The sequence below is a fragment of the Patagioenas fasciata genome, chromosome 27, assembly GCF_037038585.1.
Source record: "Patagioenas fasciata isolate bPatFas1 chromosome 27, bPatFas1.hap1, whole genome shotgun sequence".
In the NCBI taxonomy this organism is placed as follows: Eukaryota; Metazoa; Chordata; class Aves; order Columbiformes; family Columbidae; genus Patagioenas; species Patagioenas fasciata.
Genome location: NC_092546.1, coordinates 3,279,719 through 3,302,770, shown reverse-complemented (window position 1 = coordinate 3,302,770; position 23,052 = coordinate 3,279,719). Strand labels below are relative to the sequence as shown.

The 23,052-nt window shown below is 52.9% G+C and overlaps 1 protein-coding gene across 12 annotated transcripts in view; it reads left to right on the top strand.

Annotated features, from left to right (window-relative positions):
* Window positions 1–20,414, top strand: part of PTPRS (protein tyrosine phosphatase receptor type S) — a 149,996-nt gene extending 129,582 nt beyond the window's left edge. For 7 of the 12 annotated variants that reach the window (XM_065858066.2, XM_065858063.2, XM_065858061.2 and 4 more), the window contains 13 exons: window positions 1,221–1,268; window positions 5,100–5,197; window positions 7,637–7,760; window positions 10,422–10,597; window positions 11,407–11,526; window positions 11,638–11,792; window positions 13,365–13,650; window positions 14,108–14,286; window positions 15,218–15,344; window positions 15,422–15,547; window positions 16,648–16,802; window positions 17,924–18,059; window positions 18,398–20,414. In XM_065858066.2, coding sequence (XP_065714138.1) covers window positions 1,221–1,268; window positions 5,100–5,197; window positions 7,637–7,760; window positions 10,422–10,597; window positions 11,407–11,526; window positions 11,638–11,792; window positions 13,365–13,650; window positions 14,108–14,286; window positions 15,218–15,344; window positions 15,422–15,547; window positions 16,648–16,802; window positions 17,924–18,059; window positions 18,398–18,466 — 1,799 coding nt within the window. In that variant the 3' untranslated portion in view covers window positions 18,467–20,414. The remainder of the gene's footprint in view (window positions 1–1,220; window positions 1,269–5,099; window positions 5,198–7,636; window positions 7,761–10,421; window positions 10,598–11,406; window positions 11,527–11,637; window positions 11,793–13,364; window positions 13,651–14,107; window positions 14,287–15,217; window positions 15,345–15,421; window positions 15,548–16,647; window positions 16,803–17,923; window positions 18,060–18,397) is intronic. The other 5 variants (XM_065858065.2, XM_065858064.2, XM_071799711.1 and 2 more) reach the window with 1 other exon arrangement.
* The last annotated feature ends 2,638 nt before the right edge of the window (window positions 20,415–23,052 follow it).

The following is a 23,052-nucleotide window of genomic DNA, read 5'->3' as shown; positions in this document are numbered from 1 at the left end:
TACCGGGAAACCTCGGGGACTTGGCGCAGGCGCTGCCCAGCAGCGAGGAGGGTTTTCCTGGCTATCCGGCTCAATCGGTGCATTCTGGGCTAAGTACACGGCTGCCGAGCTTGCCGGAGCGGCGCTGCTGCCGTGCCTGGCGCTGGAGGGGAAGCGGGGCAGGCTGTCCACCTCCGCAGCTGCTGCTTTCCGCATCTGTGCCAAAGCACTCCTGTGCGGAGCCAGCCCTGCCCCGTGCCAAGAGGGGAGAGCAGCGGGTCGCTTGGCGCAGACGAGGCAGCATCCCCCGGCTTGGCGCTGCGAACGGAGGCTCCGTGCACCCTCCGTCCCCTCCACGCGTGTCCCCACGGCCGTGCATGTCCCAGCTGCCCGCATGGCACCTCCACACGGCCCGGACAGGCCCGTCCTCACGCAGACACACACGCGGCGATGCTGAGCGCTGCCTGCGCGCTGGCACCTGCCTCTGCCTCCCAGCCCCTGCTGCTTGAGGGTTTGGAAGGGAATTTATTGTGCTTCTTGGGGGCTGGCTGTTGTTTTCAGTTTGTTTGTATTGTTTTGCTGTTTGTGCTTGTTAGTAATGTTTCTGCAGCTCCTGTTTGCCATCCCAGTCCTGTCCTTAGCGTTGTCTGAGTTTTGTCAGGGTGAGGCTGGCAGGAAGCGCAAAGGCAGCACCGAGCGAGGGTTTCATATCAAAAAGAGTTAGGAACAACCCACTGGTGCCAGCCCAAGCTCAGCAACGATTGAGTCGCAGCTGAAGGATGCAGCGGGTTCAGTCCAGTGTGCAGGGGTGAATGCAGAGCAGTTCAGCAGCACCGGGGACCCTAAATCAGCTCTTAGTGCTGCTCTTGCAGGAGAGGCTGAAGGCGTTTGAGATGATCCGAGTGGCCCCAGGTGTAGCTCAGCAGCAGTTTGTATAGGTGCTGTCTCAATTAAAGCCAATTGAATGCAATAGAAGAGGACCTGGAGGTTCTTCTCCAGCCAGATGCCCCAGGTCCAGCAAGCAGAGTCTCGTGTCCCCAGCAGCAAAACAGGGGGGGACCTGGGAAGGGGCCTGTGCGTGAGCATCTCAGAGAGGCGAGGTTACCTGTCCTAGCTTAATCAGCACAAGAAATAACTTTCTTTTCCTCTTTAGATTTATGTTGGTTTTCGTTTCTTTATTAGCATGAAATTTTTAAAAGAAGTGTATATTTTATTTATTTATTTTTTACTGTTTTCTGCAGATTCTGGTCTGAGCAGCCCTCTCAGTGACCCTGAGTTTGACTTGGAAAGTTAGTTCCTGTGTGTTTTTGTTCCTGTTGGTTTCATTTTTCCCCTCCCATTATTATTATTTTGTTCCTCTTCTGTCGCTTTCCTTTCCAATTCTGTTTCGTTCCTGCTTTTTCTTTTCCCTTTTTATTTTTTGGTTTCTTTTGGTTTGTTTTTCCGGATTCTCTGTATTCCCGCAGCGTTTGCCCATCTCATCCCTTTTCTGTGCCATCTGTTTGTCTGAACCGCGCTTCCAGTTTTACAGTATCAAATACACAACCAGGCCTTTGCGAGACAAGGGTAGCAGCAGAACAGAGCCCCGGTAGCAGCGTGGGACACCGGCCGTCCTCCTCGGTCTCTTTTGCTGTCCCTGAAGAAAAGCCCTGAGTTTCAAGGCTTCCTTTTCTCCTTGTTGTCAAAGACGTTTCATTTCTGGAGCTTGGCTTAATGTCCCTCGTATTTATTCCTGGGCAGAAAGCCATCTTTTGTGCAGCGGTGTGTGAGCGTCGTGTGTGTGCGTGTTTTGTGTTCATCGCTTCGTGACGTGGGGGAAAGAGAAAGGAGCTGACGGGCCCCTCGCTCCTCGGCACCTTTTCGTGCCAGATGAAGGACAAAGGGCCGTTTCCCACCCGGGGCAGGTGTCTGGTCCTTGGCAGCGCCTCGGTCCAGGAGCACAAGGACCAGAGGCTTCTCCATCCTCCCGCACACCCGGGTTTGTGCCGAGTGCCATCCAGCCACCGTTTCGCAAGGAGAAAATGGGCTCTGGCCCATGAACAGATGTTGAGGGTGGCGTTTCTGGCGAGCTGGCTGGCGCACAGAGAATCAAGTCTTTTGTGATAAGATTAGAGAGATTCAAGTGATTGAAATGTTAGATGAGACTGGCTCAAAAGGACTTCATCCCCATTAGAAGCCAAGATCCCAGCTTTGCTGGGTGGGTTTTGGGTTTGATTTCTTTCTTTTAGATGTGAGGTTTCAGCTGACAAATGTGAAGAGTCACAGATGCTGCTTGTGGCTCGGAGATGTGGGGGCCGGGACGTTTTTCTGAATAGTTTAATCCAAATATCGCTCTCTTTAGTATTGAATATTCCTGGCAATAGTGTCCCTGTTCCACCTGCCGCCTCCTCTCCGCCCCCTTGTTGGAACAGAGGGGGTTTGTGTGGTTTTTACGCCTTGGCTGAACCTTGGCCGCCCTGGAGGCCGCTGGGCATAGGAACCTGTGAGCCATTTGCCTTTGTGTCTTAAAAAATAAAATAAGAGAGTTATTGAATTAAAACCAACAAAAAAGAAGCTGCTGGAGCTGATGCAGCAGCTGGGAAGCGCCGCTCCTGGTTCATTTAATATCAAACTCCTCCTGGATCTTAATGGGAACCCCGATGCGCTTGGCATTTTGACCAGGAGAGTGTTTATCGCTGCAGAGGTTTCCGGTTTTCTTTTATTATAAAGAGCCCTAGAAATCGATCCGACGAGGAGATTTGTGTCTTTAGCAGCAGCAGAACAAGGCGAGTTCCCGTGTGTGTGTTCGCAGCGGTTGGGGACGGGGACGGATGTTCCCAGCGAAGGGACAGAGCTGGTTTTCAGGAGCCGGTCACGCTGAGGATTTTTCATGGAGCTTTTCTGAAGGTGACTTGTGAAATGCCTTCAAGGGAAACGGGATTTCTGGTTCCAGATTGGCACAGTGGGCCTTTCCCACGCGGCCCGGTTGCTCAGAGGGAGCGACGCACATTGCTCCACGATTCTGAGCCAAAGAGGATCTGCTGGTTTTGTTTTCTTGTTATTACTGGCTTTTCCGATGGTTTATTTCTTTTCCTTTTACCCTGCGTGCTCGTCGTTTGGGATTTCACTGATCGCCCTGCGTTTCTAAGCACGCTTGAGGTTTTTGCAGCAGAATCAGGTGGGAGCAGCTGCCCAAGTTCATCCAGCACAGGGGGCACCCATCGGGGAGGGGGTGACCGCAGAGATCTGCAAACAGCTTTGTTGAGTTGCCAGGAGTTGTTCTGAGCGGGGCTGAGCTTCGCTGTTCCGCTGCAGCTCAAGGTGTATTCAGCCCTTGCTTTCAGAGGCAGGACAGGCATTGAGAAGCGTTTGGTCTCATATCAGGCATCTCCATCCCACTTGGGCGGAGAGACAACCAGTTCCTCCCAGTGCCCCCAGTGTGCATCTGGTGCTGTGGCACTGGGATGGATGAAGGAGAAATCCCTCTCTGGGTGCGATGGGCTCCAGGACAGCGAGACGCTGACCTTTTCCTCCCCGAACTGCGAAAACCTTTCTGCCCCGACCCCGGCTGCCTCGAGCGGAGCCAGCGCGGCCTCCAGAACACTTGGGGTTATTCTTGTGAGCTTTTTTGGTCTATCCCACCCTCCCTATTCTATTTTCAGCCAGACTTCCTTGTGCTGAAAGCAGATGTCTAGTTAGCTTAGGAGAAACCTGTTGGAGCGGTGGTTAAACCGGGGCTCTGTGACAGACCCGTCCTGTCCCCAGGCCTGGGGGAGGCGGCGTCTCTCGAGAAGTCACTGTAAAACTGAGGATGTCATGCTTGCTTTGCCATCTCTGTGCTGAGTTTTCAGAGTATCTGACCATGCTTCTGCCACCGCCGCTGCTTCGTCACACACCAACACCCACGGGGCTCGAAATTCTCCCTGGCTTCCATCTCTCCTCCACTCCCGCCCTTCTCATTGGGGCCACTGCCCAGGTTGTCACCGTGCTGCCGTCCCTGCCCGTCCCCTGCCGTTTGGAGCGGGATCGGCTGGCAGACAGCATGGGAAGCCTTTGGAAAACCATCATCCAATGCAGATGAGCAAAGCACGGAGCGCTTTTCCGCCTGGATTTGTAGCGTAGCTGTTTGAGATGGTGGGACAGGAAGGTCCCTGCTCCTTCCAGAGCTCCCGCTGCCCATCTCAGAGCAGGACGTGCAAATCACGCTTCAGAGAAAACTGAACGTGCCTTCGCTGCTCAGCCCCCTTCGTGGCTGTGATGTGCCCCCAGTCTGACCAGTCCGATGCAGTGTGGCCCTCCAGTATGTCCGAGTCTGTTCCCTGGCAGATCTGCTGCCCCCATGCAAGAATTACGAGGGCAGCAGCTAAACCAGGGTTGCGAGGCATCAGTCTCCATAGCAAACTGTTCCCCAGTCCCCCAGACTGAGAAGGGGCAAGAGAATTTATTCTGCCTCTCCCGTCACAAAAGGTGATGACAGACGTCCCCAAGAGGGGTCGGGCGAGGACAGGAGGGACGGGGAGGGCGAGGACGGAGCCGTCAGCCCCGTCCCGAGCAGGGAGAGGAGCCCGTGCCCGACGTTCCCATCGCAGTCGCAGCCTGGGAGCGGTGGGATCCAACCTGAACCAAAGAGAACAATTCCTGAAAAGCCTCCCCTGCTGCCCCATCTGCATTCCCTGCCCCATCGCCAGGTCGGCCGCATCCCTGCCCCCTCCCTTCTTTTGCGTTGGACCTGGGTTCCGATCACTGCGGTGCTGTCACATTTGCTGCGTAGGTTCCTCTGGCAGCATTTGCTCATTTTAAGTCCACTATTGGAATCGCTAACACGCATCTGCTCTTTGGATTTTCCTTTTTGTTTCGCTCCGATTTACACATTGGAAATGGGGCCATCACGGGAACACTCTCATTTTACCGTTTGTTGTTTTGGTGTTTTTATTTTTAATTTCCTTGATTTTTATTTTTTACTTCCAAGGACACAATTTCGAGCCCTGAATTCTTCTCTTCTAACCTCCCTACTTTCATTGCAGATCTTACATTGTAATTTTTTGTTCTTTTCCTGTTTCTTCTTTCTTCTAAAATGTGCAACCGTTGTGAATTTTAGTTATGATTAAACGAGCTTCTTCTCCTGCTCTCTTGTCTTTTAGGTATGCTCAGCCACCCACCAATCCCTGTTTCCGAGCTGGCTGAACACACAGAGCATCTCAAAGCTAATGATAACCTGAAATTGTCCCAAGAGTATGAGGTATGAGCAAGAGCGAGTGCTGTGCATGGGTTCGCAGAGCCAGGGCATTAGGGAATTCAGGCAGGCCCTCATCCAAATAAACATTGCTTCATTTTAACGATCTGGTTAGCTGAAATCTTAGAAAAGCTATTTATGAATTGGAAGTGAAATAGTTTTGCCCAGCGCTTTGCTGGGTTCAGTTCCAGATCATAAAAATGAGGCAGGTCCCTGAGCTGTCCCTGTCCCGGCAGGGTCTGAGCTCCATTCGGAAGGGGGATGCAGCTCCACACAGACGGGATGGGGATGGGGAGGTGTCTGGGGCGCCTTTTGTCTTTCTCCTGGACACGGAGAGGACCAAGCTGGGGAACACGATACCCGCTTTTATTCGGCTGACGTTGGGCGAGAGGAGCGGTCAGTGCTCCCCAGCTGACGTGATCTGCGGCCACGGAGCTAAAGCGGAGCAAACAGGATGATTTGTGCTTGGCTTGGTTTGTCTGGGGGTTTTGTGCTATTTCTTTTCTCCTTCCTGCTCATCTCTGCTTACTCGGTGGGCTCGTGTGGGTGACGAGCTCAAGCTGTGACTGGTGACGAGCTCAAGCTGTGACTGCGGGACTTGCATTGCAAATCACCCTCCCGGACTGAGAAATTCCCACCCGACGGGTCAGGCCAGTCCTGGCGCAGGGAGTGGGGAAGGAGAAAAGCGTCATATCCCCCCCGTTACCACCGATACATGGCCCAGCGTCCTTGTCACCATGCGGGGAAGGGCTGTGCGCTGGCACACACCAGCTCCTCGCACAAACAGCATCATGGCTGCACCAGCGCTGCTTAAACCCCGGTGCAGACTGAACATACGACTGATTTCTTTGTTGTTGTCATCGCTGTTCAAAGACATAAAATGCCCCGATTAGGGGGTTTTTTGACTAATAACTAGTTCGGAGTGCTTAGTTCTGTTTGCAGGGGATATTTTCTGAACAAAGGGCTGTGTTCTCCCCACGTTCGCAGCTCCGCGGAGGGGGCTGCGCGCTGGAGAAGGCGCCTTTGCCGTGCTGGGGTCTCTCACCGGCGCACGGGGGGAGCGGGAGCCTGTTAATGTGCTCTATCCAGATTTCCAAGGCTGATTTGCATAATGTAATATCCCAAGTGCCCTGGCTTGGTTCCAGCACAACCTCCTCTAGCGGGAGAGCCAGGGCTAAACAAACATCGCTAATGAAATGAATGCGAGGCGAGATTAGAGGGATAGAGAGCAAACAGACACATTACAACAGTATAAATACCCATTAGTTTGAAACGCTCCGTGGCGAGAGGACGTTTGCGGCGGGGGGTTTTGGACCAACGTTGCCACAACCAGCGGCGCTGAGCTCCAGGGCTGGCGCAGGGTGATGGGTGAGGATCAACCTCAAAGGGACAGACCCGGGCAGGTGTGTGTGGGACCGTGTCCCCAGCGGCCGGGGACACGCGCAGGGAGAGGGAACAGCGAGAAACACAACTCGGCACGCTCCTGCCAGGCCTCCAATTGAGGCAAACCCCTAGGGCTCTGCGAAATGATGAAGGAATTAAGCCCTTGTTTTATTTAATTCTGCGACTGAGGATTTAAAGGTAAACGTAATTAACCTAATTTCCATATCTGGGACAGCTGGACTTTAGAGAATAAAAAACCACAACCACCAAACCTGGCATAAATCACCAGGACAGGCAGAGAGGGTTTTTCTCTCCAGTGCATTTCAGTGGGGTTTTTTATTCCTCCCTTTTAGGAAAAAGGTGCATTAATTCAGTTTGTAGGGTCAGGGTCCTTCTTTGCCAGACTCCCCCTGGTGCTTCCCCCCTCTTGGCACCAGGAGACCCTCACGGAGTCCTTGTGTCCCAAGTGACGCTGTCCCTGCTCTTTATGGGCAGCCCCGTCCCCTCCCTGGTGTTTCATCTCACACGTGGTTATAAACCTTGTCCCAGCTTCAATATCTTCTTCTCCAGGTATTAGTCCTCACCAGGACGCTGCTGTATTTATGTCCTCTTAATCGTTTAGTTTAACCACGTGCAGATTTAGCCTCTTCATCATTTCATAAATACATCCCGATGTGATTGTTGCCGTTGTTCTCTCCCAATTGCGGCCGTTTATCAGTGTCAGGCTGTAACTAACGCAGCGCAGCCCGGCAGGAGCACCATCCGAGGCCTCTGTGTTGCAGCCTGGAATTGCGCTGATGCTTTTGCTACCAGGTCGTGCTGCATCGTGCCCGAGGGGGAATTATCGCGGGTACCGCTCGGGGCTGAGGGAGAAGGGACCTGAGCACCCTGTGCCGCTGGGCTGGGGCTTTTCCACAGCAAAGATCAGCTCTGGAGGGAAGCAAACTGAACGCTGCGTTCCTCAGCTGGCTCTTTGGAGCCGTGATCTGGTCTACGGGGTGTTCAGAGCTTGATTTGCTGCTTTTTCTCCCGTCTGACTCTTCCGTTTCGTGATTCCTGCAGTCCATCGACCCTGGCCAGCAGTTCACGTGGGAGCACTCCAACCTCGAAGTGAACAAGCCCAAGAACCGCTACGCCAACGTGATCGCCTACGACCACTCGCGCGTCATCCTCCTGCCCATCGAAGGTACCGCAATCTCGACTCCTACGTGTTTGTGCTGCTGCAGGGAAGCACACCGCGTGTGTTCTTCCCCCTTCCCTGCTACCCTCTCTTTATATTCTGTAGCATCTCCCTGGGAGTTCAGCAGGCAGGAGGTTGCTCTGTAAACCAGGCATTTGTTCAATTCTGGTGACTGACATATTCCCCAGAGCTGCCATCTCTCATTTCAAGGGCCGGTTTATCAAGAAGCTGTGTTCCCTTTACTTGGAGATCCCCGCTCAATACGTTTCTGACTAACGGGAAGAATTCGGCCCACGTGGTGCTTTAGATGGAGCAGGAACGGGTGGCGATGGCTGTGCAGTGTATCTGTACGGCAGACGAATGAGAAGTGCGTGCAGGGCTAATTGTACATATGTGAGTGTCAGCAGCGTAGCAGAGATGTGGCTGCTGAGTTGTACAGATGCAAAGATTACTTGATATGCAGCTCTTGCTGCATTCCTGGCCCCTGAAAAGCTGAGAGTAAGAAGAGGTTAGTGTTAGACTGGTAGGTCATAAATTGTTTCCTGAGCTTCTTACGGGAGTGATGGTGCACTCAGAAAATTTACATTGAATTTCACAACCCGTGGCTCTTGACAGAATCGCTCTGGCGCACGCCGGGGTAAGAGGGGCTTTTAGTGGAGAGGAGATGGAGTTTAACAGGGCACCTGCTTTGCTTGCCGCTGCCAAGATAACATCTGAGTTCCGTCGTCTCGGGCTGTGTGTGGCTGGGCTGTACGGATAAAGCATTTAAGGCCAGTCTTGCGTTGCTAAGAGCTGATCATCTGAGCAGAGAGGATATGGGGTGTCCTAATAACCCCCTGGGGAATGTAGAGGTCAATTCAGAAGCTTTCATGACAAGGGAATTGCCAGAATAATCTAATGCTGGGTAACTCAGGAAGTGGGGAAGGGGAAGAGCTGTTTGGGGTGACAACGGATCGCAGTGGCTTGCCAAAATCTGCACGAATCTGGGTTGGTCTCATCCACCGTTAGAGGATTTTAAACGTTTCTCATTGGGAAGATGACTGTGTTCTGGCTTGGTTTTCTTCCGAGATTAATATTGTATGAGCCAAGGAAAACAGAGTCTTTTAAAAGTTGCCTCGTCATTCAAGGGAAAGAGAAGAGCACAGGGATAGGAATGAAGGACACTTGGGGCTGATCGCAGCTCTTGGGGACGCAGAACACGGGGCTGGATGTGGGCAGTGGCATCGCGAGGGACACACGGGGCAGGTATGACGGGTCAAGGTTTAATTTTCAAGCCTCTGAGAGGTTCTGACCTGTCCTGGCTGCTCTGTTCCTTCCTACCGGGCTGTGTTTTGTGCTGAGGGCTGAAAGATGAAAAAAGTTGGAGGAATGAGTTGTTGCTTTCTCTTTGTTTTAAGTCGGGCTTTGTCAAGGCTGCGGGTTGTCACCGCCAGCTTGGTCAGGAAGAAGCAGTGGCTTTAATTCCGTGACTTCTCTGTAACTGGGCCTGTCACACCGCGAAACATTGCAGGAGCTCACGGCCACCATTTCAAATTACCGAGCGGACCCGAGGGGGCTGGAGAGGCGATTAATTCCAGGAGCTCAGCCTTGGTCACGTTCCTGCCCAGCGCAGCCGCCTCCCCTCCCAAAATTTCAGACTGGGAAGAAATGGGGGCAGGAAACCCTCCAGAAATTTAATCAAAAGCCATTTCTACCAGCAGCTGAAATTACCGAGTACCCTTGAGGACTGGCAGGCAGTTCAGCCCGGATCGCTCGCGCCAGCGGGAGCAGCGGCGGCTGCAGCGGGATGAGGAGCAGCGACCCAATTTCATGGGGGTGCTGCTCCCACCCTTGGCTCCCCCTTGAGACACGAGTTAAGCGTTGGGTACCGAGTTAATCACAGGTTAGTAGAACCTGCCAGCATTAAAATGGGCCAGCTCACCGCACAGGCGGATCCTCCATTCCAATACAGAGGGTCTCTAAAGCCGAACCTGAACGGCAGCGCTTGCCGGTGTCCGTTGAACTCGGAGCGGTTTCCTCCAGTCCCGCTCTTCGCTCTGGCAGCACCTCCTGCCACTCGTACCCAACCCCTCGAGCAAGGACACGGGCAAAGCAGCTGCAGCTCAGCAGCCTGGAACTCCTGTGAATAGCAAAAAAACAGTGACAGTGGACAATTTAAAGCAAGTCAAAGCCTGTAATTTCAAAGCCTTTCCTGGCTGAATCAAGCCTGGTTTTTTGTTCCTGACTTTGCCCAGCTGTAGCTCACATTAGGCTCTGGACCGGGCTGTGCATCGAGCAGGTGCGTTTGCTGGCCAGACTGGGCATTCTGGGACAAGGACTGGGTTTTGCCCTATTTGAGACCAGTCCTAGGCCAGGACTTCTGCTCCTCTTAGCAACAGCAGTAAGAAGACCAAGGTTTCCAGGCTTTAGTAGTTGGTCTCTAATATCTCTGGCAAGAAGTTATTTGTCTCCCTGCATTGCAGAACCTTCGAGGCAGGAGCTTCAGCTGGGAACAATGTGGAAAGCTCCTCATCTCCCAGCTGGGACTCCAACCCACCAAGCCATGAAGGCTGCGGTGTTTTTGCAGGGGAATTCTCTCTAACAACATCCCTGCAAAGATCTCCTCCTGCTTCCAGCTCCCTGCAGTCCTGCTCAAGTCACTAACTCGCTTTTGCTGGTTTAACACAGGAATTGTGGGCAGCGATTACATCAACGCCAACTACATCGACGGCTATCGGAAGCAGAACGCCTACATCGCCACGCAGGGGCCTCTGCCAGAGACCTTCGGAGACTTTTGGCGGATGGTGTGGGAGCAGCGATCAGCTACTATTGTGATGATGACTAAGCTGGAGGAGAAATCACGGGTAAGATGCATGAGAGGGATGACGAGTTAGTCATAATCCTGGGGGATTGGAGGGTGGGGTTGGGGAACAGCAAATCCCTTTGATCCACAGCCCACAGCGATGTCGGGGGGATTTGTGCCTGCGTTGCCAGCACCCTGAAAGTTCACTGATTCGTTGCATTTTAAATAAAACAAACCATTCACCCTGGCAAGCCGGAGCCTCCTTTGCAACTCCAAGAGAAGAGGACACTCAATCCCGCCGCATGCTTTGTAGGTCTGTCTGGGAGTTAATCATGTGGCAATTTTCACACTCGGTTCTCTTGTTTAACAAGCCCCAGTACATCCACTCTAATCTTGGGGATCATTCCAGTCTGTTGTCCACATGATTGATGTGGTGCATCAAAGCCTGTGCTTAGTCAGTAGGAGCTTTTCGTGCCGGGTCTGTCCAGTCGTGGTGCTCTGGAAAGACATTTCTTGTGCCTTCCCTCCCCTCGGTGACCTGCCCGGTGTCACCTGTAACAACATCAACAACAATGAGCTTCCCCTGATGGGATGAGAGGAAACAGCCTCAGGTTTTGCCAGGGGAGGTTGAGGTTGGATCTGGGGAACAATTTCTTCCCCAAAGGGCTGTGGGGCATTGGAACAGGCTGCCCAGGGCAGTGCTGGAGTCACCATCCCTGGAGGGCTGGACAGACGGACATGAGGTTCTCAGGACATGGGCTGGGTTATGGTTGGACTCCATCATCTTGAGGGGCTTTTCCAACCCAAGTGATTGTGTTCCATGCAGCACAGGGTTTGTGCCAGCGCTGAGCGATGCCTCCTGTTTTCCAGATAAAGTGTGACCAGTACTGGCCGGGCCGAGGTACAGACACCTATGGAATGATTCAGGTGACATTACTGGATACCATAGAGTTGGCCACGTTCTGCGTTCGCACGTTCTCCCTCCACAAGGTGAGCTGTCTCCCGTTTCCTCCCCGGCCATGGGCTGCAGTCGCTCTCCGTACACAGCCCGGGCAGGGTCCTGCTGCCTGCCCTGACTCTTGGTGCACTTTGTCTCTGCAGAACGGCTCCAGCGAGAAGCGGGAGGTCCGCCAGTTCCAGTTCACAGCCTGGCCTGACCACGGGGTGCCCGAGTACCCCACCCCGTTCCTGGCTTTTCTGAGACGGGTGAAAACCTGCAACCCCCCTGACGCTGGTCCCATCGTGGTGCACTGCAGGTACCGATTCCCTTCACCTAACCTTGCGTGGGGCCATCTGGGGAAGGCAGAATTTGGGTAGAACATTGATTTGCACCTGGGAGATAGGCACAGCCTGCTCGTGAGGCCCTGAGCCATCTGAGGATACTTGGGGTTTTCCTTGAGCGTGGAATTTCCTCAGGTGATGAGTGGTTTAGTTTGCAGTGGTTTGGTTTTGTTAGGAACGGGAGGTGCACCGCGCGGTCCTGGTGTTGGGTCTGTGTCACGTTCTTGTCACCGTGGGGAAGGAGGGAGGTCGAGAGCAACCGGGGAGGCTGCTCGGTGCTGCTGCACCAGGTGTTTGGGAGGCAGAGCTGCGTCCGCTGTCAAAGGGAGAGCTGACAGTGATTGAAAGGGGCTTTTTTGAGTGCTGCAGCTATTCTGATAACGACCAAAGGCCCCCATGGGCAGGTAGCGTTCCCTAATTCAATTTACAACCCAAGGAGGAACGCTTGCAGCCTCAACCGAGATAAATCCCCGTGTTCCTCGGGAGGGTGAGGAGGAGCCCGCAGGTTCCTGGGCGCCGAGGAAAGACATCTGAATTGTACAGGCTGCGGGGGAAGCTAATCCTGCCTCTCCTAGAGGATGCCATTCAAACAGTCTTTGTAAGTGGGCAACTTATCGCTAACCTTGCAGATGGCAATTATCGCGCACCTCTCAGAAAATGAATAAAGAGACCTGTCAGCTCACAACGTGCAGGAAGCGGCTCCCAGATCAGCTGCTAAATTCTTGCCAAAGCTCCAGTCACCTGCTCGGTTCAGGTGTTAGGCAGTCTAATTAACAGAGATCAAGGGGGCTTTATGAAAAAAGGGACTGCACTGGAATAGTAAAAAGAAACCCTTTATTAGCAGCAGCAAATGCAGACTCGCAGAGCCCTGCTGATTCACAAATGCCATTACACGCAAGTTTGATGTTACCTCAATGCACAAAAACATTTAGGAAGAGAGGTGACGCATGTTACTCATTACAACATCAGTAGTTTCTCAGCTGCTGAAAGATCTGAGTGATTAAATGTGCTTTTTAAGCCCTCAGATCATGCCGGCCCTTTGTTCAAGCCTGGAGCCCCTACCTGGAGCTGTCAGAACTGTGAGAGCTCCTGTCCCGGGATGGCACATGAGAAATACAGGAGCAATGGGGCAGATCGCTGTGGAGGGGCAACAGGCGCAGCTCCAGGGGCAGCTTTGGGCAAGTTCTTGCTAAACTGAGCTGAACAAAGCTAAGCCTGAGTACAGAGATGAGAGACCTTTCCATCTGCCTGTTCGGATCCTGCTGTTGTGGCCCAGGTGGGGTTCAGAGAATCAGATTTTTAGGTTCCCGTGCAGACTTTGTGGCCCTGGTGCAGCACAGTGCTCACACACTGCAGTACCGGTGACTTTGGGGTCACCCCAGACCCACATGGTGAAGAGCAACGTGCTGAGGTGAGTGGGCAGCAGCACCCACCAGCACCAGGTCAGCTGGGCACATTCTTATCATACAATAAAATCCATGAAACAGCTGGATAGCCCATCCCAGAACAGTCCATCGCTTCATTGTTTTTCCCCCTTTTCCTTCCAGTGCGGGCGTTGGCCGGACCGGCTGCTTCATCGTGATCGACGCCATGCTCGAGAGGATAAAACACGAGAAGACGGTGGACATTTACGGGCACGTCACCCTCATGAGGTCACAGCGCAACTACATGGTACAGACAGAGGACCAGTACAGCTTTATACACGATGCCTTGCTCGAGGCCGTCGCGTGCGGCAACACGGAGGTGCCAGCGCGGAACCTCTACACCTACATCCAGAAACTGGCGCAGATTGAGGTCGGGGAGCACGTGACGGGCATGGAGCTGGAGTTCAAGGTAACGGGGGATGCTGGAACGGGGACGGGGGTCGCTGGGCGGGCTCAGGGGAGCTCTGTGGTGCTGCTGCTCACACGAAGCGCACAGGGAGCCTTTATATGGCTGATGGAACTTTTTGGTTCCACGTTAGAGAAGTAATTACTTTTCTGATTTGTACTGCGGTTCCCAGGGGAGAGAACTACCTGCCGCTGCGGGAGGCTCACCTGGTCATTTCAAATCCAGATTGAATTTGCTCACCCTTTAGATTGGGGTTTTAAGGTTTTTTTTATTATTATTTCTTTGAAAGTTTTGCTGGGGAGAAAGTCTCAAACTCTGTGCTTACCCACCACAAAAAAAAAGAGGGCACACAGGCAGAATGATGTGGTGGAATGGAAGGCAAGTTAAGTGGGCTGGTGTAGGGCTCAAACCACCAAAAACAAAGGTGAACAGCCGGTTGTGACTCTGCTCTTGCCTTCAGCGACTCGCCAACTCCAAAGCTCACACCTCCCGGTTCATCAGCGCCAACCTCCCGTGCAACAAGTTCAAGAACCGCCTGGTGAACATCATGCCGTACGAGACCACGCGGGTCTGCCTGCAGCCCATCCGCGGCGTGGAGGGCTCCGACTACATCAACGCCAGCTTCATCGACGGCTACAGGTACGCGGCCCCGCGCTGCCGGGAGTTCCTGTGTGTGAGGCTGGGGGTGCAGAAGTACTGAGGGTCGGCCTAGGGCTGTTCTGTCCCCTGGCCTGGCTGTGCCGCAGGGAAATTCCCCCTTGCAGTGCTCCTACAGACTCAAATACGGCCTCGTGAGAAGCTTTATTCTCTGCAGTCTTAAAATGACTTACACCCCGAAGCAAACTGAACCCTTCTCCAGCTGCAGGTCCTAAACGTAGCGTGTCAGTGAGGGGTGGATTTTTGCCATTGGGAGATTTCTAAAAACAGATTAGGTTTTTATTATGACATTAGTGACTGGGGGCCATGGTTGTCCTGACAGCTTCCCCCTGGTGATCGGTGCCACGGGCTCCAGCGGCCGCCGTCCTGGTGTGCGCAGAACCCGGCAGCGAAGCCGGGGACAGGGCAGCCCTGGGCACGTGCACCATGGTCTGGGCATCTCCAGGCCTGGCAGTTCCATTCTTGGTGCTACTCAGGCTCAGAAAACATGGATTCTAGTTCCAGGAATCCAGCATGTTACACCTTGTGCTATACAGGGCATCATGTTAATCTGGATTTGCCCCTTGGAGTGGTATTTAGAGAAAGCTTCACCACTGGCTTTTTTTTTAACCATTAGCACCAGAGAGCCCTCATGCCCTGTTAGGCCTTGCACTTGGTCCCCTTCTTCCCCAGCATTTCCATTTGTTCCTCTGCTCTCCAACCTTCACATGGATTTCCCAAAGCTTCAGAGCCTGGCCCAGGCTGCCCAGGGAGGCTGTGGAGTCTCCTTCTCTGCAGACATTCAAACCCGCCTGGACCCCTTCCTGTGGAACCTCAGCTGGGTGTTCCTGCTCCATGGGGGATTGCGCTGGATGAGCTTTCCAGGCCCCTTCAACCCCTGACATGCTGTGCCTCTGTGCCTCTGTTCCCACAGGCAGCAGAAGGCGTACATCGCCACGCAGGGGCCGCTGGCCGAGACCACCGAGGATTTCTGGCGGATGCTGTGGGAGAACAACTCCACCATCGTCGTCATGCTGACCAAGCTTCGCGAGATGGGGCGGGTGAGTGTGCGCCGAGGAGGAGCGTGGGGGGGACCGCGGCACGAGGGCTGACGGGGACTTTTCTCCCCCCTCGGCAGGAAAAGTGCCACCAGTACTGGCCAGCGGAGCGCTCAGCCCGGTACCAGTACTTTGTCGTGGATCCCATGGCGGAATACAACATGCCTCAGTACATCCTGCGAGAGTTCAAGGTCACCGACGCCAGGGTGAGTCCTGCACAAGGGTTGTTTTGTAGCTGGGGGTGGGCTGGGGTGTTTGGTGCCTGGGGACAGGGAAGGCACAGGACAAGAGGAAACGGCCTCAAGTTGCACCAGGGGAGGTTGAGGTTGGATCTGGGGACCAATTTCTTCCCCAAAGGGCTGTGGGGCATTGGAACAGGCTGCCCAGGGCAGTGCTGGAGTCACCAGCCCTGGAGGGGTCGAAAATATAGAGATGAGGTTCTCAGGACATGGGGTGGGTTATGGTTGGACTCCATCATCTTGAGGGGCTTTTCCAACCAAAATGATTCTACAATTCTTATATTTTGGCTCCTGTAAGAGACACTGAGACGTAACCACTTTGTGAAAGTCTGGGATGACCAGGGGAGGGGAGCTCGGCTGTGGTAAGGACCAGAACACAAACACAGATTGCACTTAAAAAGCTCATCTTACAACTGAAAGTAGTTTTCTAACCTCTGCTCCTCGCTAATCACAGTAGTGAGTCACTTTGTTAGAGATGTACCAAGCTTTTGGTTTTACTTGCAGCTTATTTGAGATAAAAGCAGAAAATAGCATCTCCCCAGCCAGCTAAGGAAACAGCAGAGGATGCTCTGCACCCTGCAGAAAATGTGCTCTTGGCCTCGGGTTTTAGGAGGAGCCACCATTACTTGTATTCAAAGGGGTACGGTCATGCAAATACTCTTAGATTTAATGTCAGATTTCTCCTCTGAGGGAACATGGTACCTTCTGAAACTTGTTTAGCAAATGTAGCTCTCAAATTAGAGTCCTTTGCTTTTGAGGCTGCCGTTATTGTAGAAGCTGGTAATTGTATTGGCAAGGTTGAGGGGGAGGATGCCTCATCGGTCCTGGTAGAGCAAGATTTATCGTCCTGTCAGCTGTAATTCTGACACTGCAGCAACTCCTTCTCAAGATTGATGGAGAGGCCATAACCTCCCCTTGGCTCTTCTGTGCTCAATGGGCCATCTGTGCAGCCCTTGCAGTGTCACCTGCCGAGTCCCAACCCATCAACTGCAACAGCTTCATCACTGTAGAGATACAAAATGTTCTATATTTCCACTGTTTTAAATGTTCCCCTTTTCTCCCCCCAGGACGGTCAGTCACGAACTGTCCGTCAGTTCCAGTTCACCGACTGGCCAGAACAAGGGGTGCCAAAATCAGGAGAAGGTTTTATCGATTTCATCGGCCAGGTACATAAGACCAAGGAGCAGTTTGGCCAGGACGGCCCCATCTCTGTGCACTGCAGGTACGTGCACCCCATTGCAAACATTCACTCCTCTGAGGATGCAAAAGAACAAAAGGAATTAAAATCCTGCAGGTTTCTCCCTCCTTGCAGGCAGATTGCTTGGGGGTGTCTGAAGGGGGGATGCCACACACTGATACTGTGCAGGAGGGAGGTACCACGGGGTTAAGCAAGAGCCAGCACTGGGCCCTTGTGGCCAGGAAGGCCAATGGTACCTGGGGTGGGTTAGAAGGGGGTGGTCAGTAGGTCAGAGAGGTTCTCCTGCCCCTCTGCTCTGCCCTGGGGAGACCACACCTGGAATCTTGTGTCCAGTTGTGGCCCCTCAGCTCCAGAAGGACAGGGAACTGCTGGAGAGAGTCCAGCGCAGCCACCAAGATGCTGGAGGGAGTGGAGCATCTCCCGTGTGAGGAAAGGCTGAGGGAGCTGGGGCTCTGGAGCTGGACAAGAGGAGACTGAGGGGGGACTCATTCATGGGGATCACTATGGAAAGGGGCAGTGTCAGGAGGATGGAGCCAGGCTCTTCTGGGTGACAACCAGTGACAGGACAAGGGGCAATGGGTGCAAACTGGAACAGAGGAGGTTCCACTTGAATATGAGAAGAAACTTGTTCCCGGTGAGGGTGTCAGAGCCTGGCCCAGGCTGCCCAGGGGGGTTGTGGAGTCTCCTTCTCTGCAGACATTCAAACCCGCCTGGACACCTTCCTGTGGAACCTCAGCTGGGTGTTCCTGCTCCATGGGGGGATTGCACTGGATGAGCTTTCCAGGGCCCTTCCAACCCCTGACATTCTGGGATTCTGTGAAGTGGTTTTTACCAGTCTTACCCCACTTCTGCAGCTCTGGCACTGCTGGGCTGTGTTTGCTGGCAGCAAGAACTGCACCTCCCTCACCCTGGCCAGGAGAGGATCGTGCATTCTTCCAATTATTTAATTTAATAGCTTAGTGTTCCATATTAGTAAGAAGTTTCACACAGAATGCTGTTTACCACTGCTCAAAGTGTCCCACGCTATGGCAGTTTAATTCCTACCACCTCCCGACACAGCTCAACCCCCCATAACCTCAGCATTCAGGAAAACATTTGAACACCATAACACAGAGGTTCCTTTTCCCACCCCCCTATTCCCACAGTGCTGGCGTGGGCAGGACCGGAGTGTTCATCACCCTGAGCATCGTCCTGGAAAGGATGCGCTACGAGGGGGTTGTAGATATTTTCCAGACGGTAAAGATGCTGCGAACACAACGACCTGCCATGGTGCAAACAGAGGTGAGGGGAGCAGGGAGGTCCTTGTCCTGGCCCTGGAGGTGCTTTTTGCCCTTTTAACCGCTACTAAAGCGTTACCTGAAGAGTAAGCGCTGCTCATTTTTACTTAATTAATAATAATCATTGAAAATAATAAATCCCCTTGCTATAAAGTCTCTTAAGGGTTGAATCCCTGTCTGGCAGCCCTGGTTCTTCCCAGCTCGGAGTCGGGGGGACTCACCTGCAGCCACCGAGCGGGTGGGTTTATGTGATGGGTGTCCAAGAGCCGCACGACCAGGAAGGGGATGGAGCCTGAAGAGCCATTTCAAGCCTCTGAACCTGATTCTCTTTCCCGTTCACAGGACGAATACCAGTTCTGTTACCAGGCAGCTCTGGAGTATCTGGGAAGTTTTGATCACTATGCAACATAAAAAGCCATCGTTGTGCAGACTCTACCAACCACTCAAGTCCTGGAAGGCCTCTTTTGACCCAGGAGGAGCGTTTGAACTTAACAAAACTGAAATCAGAAGTACCTTTTCATCTGGACAATGCATTGGGGAGCAGGGGAAGGACTGGAAGGAACACCCCTTGGAGGACTCAGCGTGTCAGCGGCCGCGCAGACGCAGCTCGGAGGCTGCGGCTCCAAGTGCTGAACTGCTCTCGGTACCTCCAGTGGTGTTCGCTCGGGAGGACGAATGGACATGGAGAAACGGATCCAAAAGCTAAAAAAACACACCTTGCGAAACGTTAGGCTGGAGAAGGGAAGGAAACCGACTTTGGTTACATCATTAGAGTTCAGTTTATTTACTAATATAGTTGGCAGTCTTTAAAGGAAGTCACTTGCAGAATTGAAGGTGTTCTATAAAAGATAAAACAAGGCATTAAATCTCACCACGCAGGCAAAGGGAGGGTCAGGAGTTCAGGCTGGAGTCTTAATAAGCTCAGTGTGAGCACTGGGATGGTCCTGGGCTCACAGGCACCTCGTAACAGCGCTCACGGGAGAGGCTTTAGAGCTCACGGTTTGAATACTTGCAACATTCCTCATTTCTTCTAATTCCAAACTTTATTTTGTAGGATATTTAGAATTCTAGAGCCCTGGCCGTGTGCTGTGCCCCCCACACCGGCACAGGTGGGGTCGCTGCTCCCCCTTTCCAGCACATCCAGCCCCAGTGCATTCATTGGAGCAGCGTGGGACCCTCGTGAGGACACGCAGCCCCTTCCCGTTCTCTGTGCACACTCACGCCCCCACTTTGCACGCAGCTCTGCCCCCGGCGCTCCAAACGGAGCCCGAGCAGCACCCGTAAGAAATGTGTTGCCAATAACCAGCCAGAGACTCTCAGGACCGTCCGAGGCCGCCGGCGCAGCCGCCACCGCGCCCGGGCTGGAGAGATAACGGGAGAGACCCAGTCAGGTGCGTCCGATGGCAAATACTGTGAGTGGCTTTCTTTAAAGTATCGATGTAACTGTAACAAGTGACATTACCTTTTTTTTTTTTAAATAGTGTATTTTTTCCTTTTTTTAAGAAAAAAAAAGACAAAGAATATCAGTCAATGAATTTAAAAGAAAAATTTGCTTATTTGTTCATATTATGTTCAAAGACAGTCTATTTTTTCACTGTAGAAATGTTACGTGTAATGGCTGTGATATATAAAAATGCAGTGCAAATTGCTACTTCTACATATTGCTTTTCTACCATTTAAAAGGTTGAACTTGCTCATGGAAGAACAAAAACGTCCTTTCTGGATATTCTTTTGGGTTCTTTTGGTTTAAATCGCTGACATATCGTGGTTCGGAGGGTGGGAGCGGGGGCCACACCGACCCCTCCTGCAGGTCGAATAAACCAGTGTCTTACCTTACGGACGGACGGACGGACGGACGGTGACGCCGCACGTCAGCGCGCACATTTGTACCACCAAAGGTCGATCGTGGCAGCGGCCCCGCTCTGTCCGAGCGCCGGGTTGTGGATGAAATGCTCTGGGGAGCGTCGGAGCCGCGGTTCCTTGGGGCCGCGGTGGCACCGCCGCGCTGCCCCGGCGCCGCTTGCCTGTGACTGTTCCTGCTTTTATTTTCTAGAAGGGGTAATCACGGCCATCGAGTGCGACCCAGAAAACCCCACAACGATCTATTTCTTGTCTTTAACTGAAAAAAAACCCACAAAAGGCTTCTCCGAGATTTTACTTCTTATTTGTGTAAAAGTTGCCCAAATTTCTAAGTATGTTGCAGCAAAACGAGTCGGGGGGAGGGGGGAGGTTTTTTCCTTTGTATGAGAGCAAAGTGCTGTTGCTTTCACACTGTTATTTCAAACTGAAACAGTAAGTGGTTTTCACACCACTGTGTATGTAGATATATTGACTTTGTATTAAAGGAAGATTGTCTGAACCGCCTGGCTGCAAACGCCTTTGTTGGTGGGAGCGGGTGACGGAGGAAAAGGCGGCTCCGAGAACCTTTTTCTGGTGCCCGTGGCCACATCAAACAGGGCTTACGCTCCTTCACAAGCCAAGAAACAGGCTCATCTGGAGCTCTTTGGGGCATTTGGCCCAACAGCTGCAGCACCACAGGCCTAAGGCAGCTGCTGGTTTAGGTGGAGCTGTGTGGAATTGGGCACAGGTGCATCTATGGCTGCAGCTGAATGGGTTATAGACTCAGGGAATAGAATCATAGGGATGACTCCACCACTTAAACCTCCTGTGAGGTTTAAAACCAGCTCTGCTGCCTGGTCTGCGTTGCCCTGGCGCTGGGCGGTGGCTTCCAAAGGAGCAGCAGGGGCTGGAAATGGCGGTGAGGACGCAAACACTTACCCAGAATAGAAGGTGCTGGTTGAAGCCGGTGGCCGAGGCAGCTGGAGATCGCCCTGGTTCCACTGCTGGGGTTCCCGTGTCTGCAAGAGGAACCGGCCAGGAGGAGGAGGTGGCTCCCAGTGGCTCCATCGCCTGGAGAGGCCTATGGCCTCGTGCTGCCGTAACCTGCAACACAACAGGGTTGTAAATGTAAATGTACACGGTGAGAGCAGAAAACTGAGCTGCCTTCTCTACCCAGACAACGCCAGCTGAACCAGAGCCTAATAATAACAATAATGATCTAGGAGTTGTCAGTAGGTCTGTACTAACACAGATGGGCTCGGCCCAGACTGAGCTTCTCACATCGTCCATGTTCAGCCAGGGCCGAGCAGGGACAGGCTGAGGAGGACACGGGGCCAGCGCAAACCCCCTCTCCCTGCTCCGGTGACACCACCACGAGCACTGTGCCTCGAGCTTGAAGAAAAATAAAGAGTAAATTAGCACAGAACCGCAAACAACCGAACCCAGGGAACCACATCCCCTTCAAACCGCTGTTAGTCCGTGTGACAGATGGAGCAGGTGGGAGCCAAACATCCAACTCTGATGGCACAGGACAAAAGGAGAAAGAAGACCATTCCTGATGTATAATCATCCTCCGTGTACGTGGGCAGTTATATGAACAGTAATTATTTTTGACTGTTCATAATGCCCTGAACTCAGAGCTAATTTGCAGCGCTGAGCTCGCAGCTCAGCCATGCGACGCAGGACAGGCCCCATTCCTCAGTCTCACTTCAATCACTGTTGATTTTGGGCGCTCACTTTGCCATTGAAGAACAGAAAGGAAAAGCTGATTCTTCTAAGCTCTTGTTCCTCAGCCTCCCACCCTGCGCTTCCACCTCCCTGCTCTCCCAGCAACCCCGTTCCCGGCTCTGTGACGCTGATCAACCCCCAGCACCACTCTCCACCCTCTTATTCTGGTTCTACCCTTTTCTGAGCTGCCGTGACCGTCCCTGTGTTGAGCTGCAGAACGTTTCCAGAACAGAAATAAATTCCCCGGGGAGTACAGGAAGGTGAGTGACAAAGAGAATGGAACAGCAGCTGAGAACTAAGTAAATCTTCTTACCAAAAAAAACCCAACCGCTTCAGTGGGGAGCAAACACAGAGTGAAATACCAGCACAAGAGTAAAGACTTGACTTAAAATGCCACCAAGTCCACGGTGACAGCGCTGCGGTGGTGATGGCCCCACCACGGCTCCTCTCGGAAGGTTGAACACAAGAATCATTGCTAGAAAAATGCCGTTATCACCCGATTTCCATTGTATCACCCCATGCAAAATGTAATATACGTGAGAAGAAATTTAATTAGTCTGCGTTAGACATAACAAACTCAGCTTCGTCCTGCTGCTCGCACTGTGAGATCAGAAGAGCCGAGGAGGTCAGAGGCGGCGGATCTGTGTCCCACACACTGGGACAGTCCAGAGAACAACTCTGGGACACAAGATCCTCTAACGAGACACCACTGAGCACCCTGGGGCTCCCTCAGCCGGGACAGACAGGGGCATCTTTAACATAAGCTCCAACAGAGCTTTGACAGCAAGTTTGTTAGCGATGCCAGCAAAGGGACAAAGGACAGCAAAGGGCTGTCACCAGAGCTCTGGGTGACACCAAACCAGAGCCCGTCAGTCCCCCGCAGCACAACAGAATGACAGAATGGACTGGGTTGGAAAAGCCCTCAGAGCTCATCCAGTCCAAGCCTTGGTCCAACTCCAGCCCATTGACCAGATCATGGCACTAAGTGCCATGGCCAATCTCAGTTTCAAAACCCCCAGGGCCGGTGAGTCCAGCACCTCCCTGGGCAGCCATTCCAATGCTGACCACTCTCTCTGCACAGAATTGCTTTCTCATCTCCAGCCTCAATTTCCCCTGGCAGAGTTGAAGCCCATGCCCCCTTGTCCTATTGCTGAGTGCCTGGGAGAAGAGCCCAATCCCCCCTGGCTAGAACTGCCCTTCAGGTCGTTCTAGAGAGTGCTGAGCTCAGCTCTAAGCCTCCTCTTCTCCAGACTGAACAAGCCCAGCTCCCTCAGCCTCTCCCCATAGGGCTTGTGTTCCAGTCCCTTCCCCAGTCTTGTTGCTCTTCTCTGGACCCGCTCCAGCACTTCAATCTCTTTCCTGAGCTGAGGGGCCCAGAACTGAACACAACACTCCAGGTGTGGCCTCCCCAGTGCAGAGCACAGGGGAAG